The sequence below is a fragment of the Octopus bimaculoides genome, chromosome 11 (assembly GCF_001194135.2).
Source record: "Octopus bimaculoides isolate UCB-OBI-ISO-001 chromosome 11, ASM119413v2, whole genome shotgun sequence".
Classification (NCBI taxonomy): domain Eukaryota; kingdom Metazoa; phylum Mollusca; class Cephalopoda; order Octopoda; family Octopodidae; genus Octopus; species Octopus bimaculoides.
In genome coordinates this window covers 65,672,361-65,675,094 of record NC_068991.1, presented here as the reverse complement: position 1 = coordinate 65,675,094, position 2,734 = coordinate 65,672,361, and the positions used below count along the sequence as shown (strand labels likewise).

The 2,734-nt window shown below is 34.9% G+C and overlaps 1 protein-coding gene across 4 annotated transcripts in view; it reads left to right on the top strand.

Annotated features, from left to right (window-relative positions):
- Positions 1 to 2,734, top strand: part of LOC106870962 (ras-related protein Rab-4B) — a 134,944-nt gene that overhangs the window by 105,153 nt on the left and 27,057 nt on the right. For all 4 annotated transcript variants that reach the window (XM_052971906.1, XM_052971904.1, XM_052971907.1 and 1 more), the window contains one exon: positions 2,523 to 2,603. In XM_052971906.1, coding sequence (XP_052827866.1) covers positions 2,523 to 2,603 — 81 coding nt within the window. The remainder of the gene's footprint in view (positions 1 to 2,522; positions 2,604 to 2,734) is intronic.

Below are 2,734 nucleotides of genomic sequence, written 5' to 3'. Positions count from 1 at the left end.
TATATATATATATATATATATATATATATGCATGTGTGTATATGTTTGTGTGTCTATGTTTGTGCCCCCAACATTGCTTGACAACCGATGCTGGTGTGTTTACGTCCCTGTAACTTAGCGGTTCGGCAAAAGAGTACCGATAGAATAAGTACTAGGCTTACAAAGAATAAGCCCTGGGGTTGACTAAAGGTGGTGCTCCAGCATGGCCGCAGTCAAATGACTGAAACAAGTAAAAGAGTAAAAGAGAATATGGTTTGGAGAATGGACCCTAGTCGTGATGTTGGTGGTGGGAAAGCGAAAGGATGGTGGTGACAACGGTGGTAGTGATAGTGTTACAAGACCATCACCAGTACTATCACCACTGCTACTTAAAGACAAAATTTTGTTACAATTGTTAGTAAAATTCTCTTAGCTGGTATTCTTTCCCTTTAAGAACATATTCTGGCTACAATTTCTAAGCAATGTATCTCACAATATACTTCTGCCTCAATTTGTATTGATTCAGGGAAAACAATATCTTGTTTAAATTAGTTTTGTACATTGTAACTGAAGGAAGAGGGTCAATAGAGGAATCTGGCCCCTGTCTATTTATCCATCAGTATTTCAGTTATCTACACGTCATCTCCATGTTTCACCAATTTCATTTGGCATGCCCTTTTCCTTGTGTGTTTTCTTTCTTTTCATTTTGTGTGTGTGTGATTTAGTTGTAAATGGTTTTCTTACAAAAGCTGTAATTTTATTATATTTTCAGGAGAACAGGTTGGGTAGATGGGTGTTATCAGATTGTACAATGCTCAGGTTTTTTTCTAAAAACATTAGTGATTTTAGTGAAATGAATCTGCTATACAATCAAGGATTGAAACTGGATCGCTTTGCTTACCTATGGCTTTATTCTTCTGTTTGGTGTATTATCTGCTAATATTTTTTTTTTTTTTAAGCATGTGTATTTCACTCACTCTCTCTCTTTCTCTACATTCTCCCTGTATTACACACACACTCTTTCTCTCTCTCTCTCTCTCTCTCTCTCTCTCTCTCTCTCTCTCACACACACACAAGAGTGAGCTATTATTGATTAAATAACAATTAATTATATACAGATGTTATGTTAGTGACCCCTTGGAAAACAAAGTACAGAATTCATTCTAGCATCTGAGATGAGTTATTGTTAAAATGATTGATTTTTCACACTTTTAACCACATCCTTATATATGAAACATTTTCTAACATCTACAACTAAACTCTCATCCAATCAGTTCGATCTCAGATGTCTTACGTCTGGATATGTATCTAGGACCACACTAAATTCCAAACAAAAAGTGCTTATTTATAGACAAAGCATACTAACATTACTATTCACTAAGCTACTGATACATGTAATATTCTGGCTCAATTTGACTTCAAAAATTGTGACTGAGCTGATGACTGTACCCCAGCATGATCCTAACACATTGGCTGGAACCACTAAAAGAGTACCTATCCAAATACTATAAAAGATTCAACATAGCCCTCTGACCTATCAAATTCTTTACCTAAAAATTAATGGCCAGGAGTGGCTGTGTGGTAAGTAGCTTGCTTACCAACCACATGGTTCCGGGTTCAGTGGCACCTTGGCAAGTGTCTTCTACTATAGCCTCGGGCCGACCAAAGCCTTGTGAGTGGATTTGGTAGACGGAAACTGAAAGAAGCCCGTCGTATATATGTATATATATATATGTGTGTGTGTGTTTGTGTGTCTGTGTTTGTCCTCCTAGCATTGCTTGACAACCGATGCTGGTGTGTTTATGTCCCCATCACCTAGCGGTTTGGCAAAAAGAGACCGATAGAATAAGTACTAGGCTTACAAAGAATAAGTCCCGGGGTCGATTTGCTCGACTAAAAAGGTGGTGCTCCAGCATGGCCACAGTCAAATGACTGAAACAAGTAAAAGAGTAAAGAGTAAGAGTATATAACAAAAAGATCGAGACTATAATATTCTAAATTATTCTTGGCCATGTGATTAAGGAAAACTTCTCAAGTTTTAATATCTCACTTTCTACCCCTCACTTTTTTGTCTGCTCAAGACTGCCTATGATGCAAACCTTCCCATTTTCAAAATGCTCTTGTTTAAATGAAAATCTTCTACCCTAATTTTCTGCAAGAATCTTCTGTTTTGAAAAATATCTTCCAAACACAAGTTTAATAATGAAAAATTTTATCTTCCTAAATCTCTCCACTATCTTATTTTCAAAATTAATTGAAACATTTAAGCATTTGTATTTCATGACAATGTCATGAAATTTTTTTTGTCTATTAAATTTTTTTTATACAAGTTTATTTTCCCCAGCAGATTTTTTTCATTTTTTTTTTTCACAGAAATAATTTTCTTCAGAGTTCAGCAGTTATGAAGATTATTTTTCTCTCATTTCCTCCTGATCTTTTGATCTTTTGATGTTTTTTTTTTATTTATTTAATCTGTATGCATTTCTTGACACTTCTAGCAAATCCTTTAATCTCTCTTAATAAATGTTGTTTCAATTTTCCAGATTTTTTATTCAAATTCCTAGTTATAGGAAGTGCTGGAACTGGGAAGTCCTGTATTTTACATCAATTCATTGAGAACAAATGTAAGTAAAAGTTTTCCTTTACATTGCACTCCTATTCAACTGGTTGTTGGTTAGCTCTGATCCAGTTGGTAGTCCCAGCTATGACAATCCCATCTTTTATTCAGAGATATTGTATTTATAACTATATACAT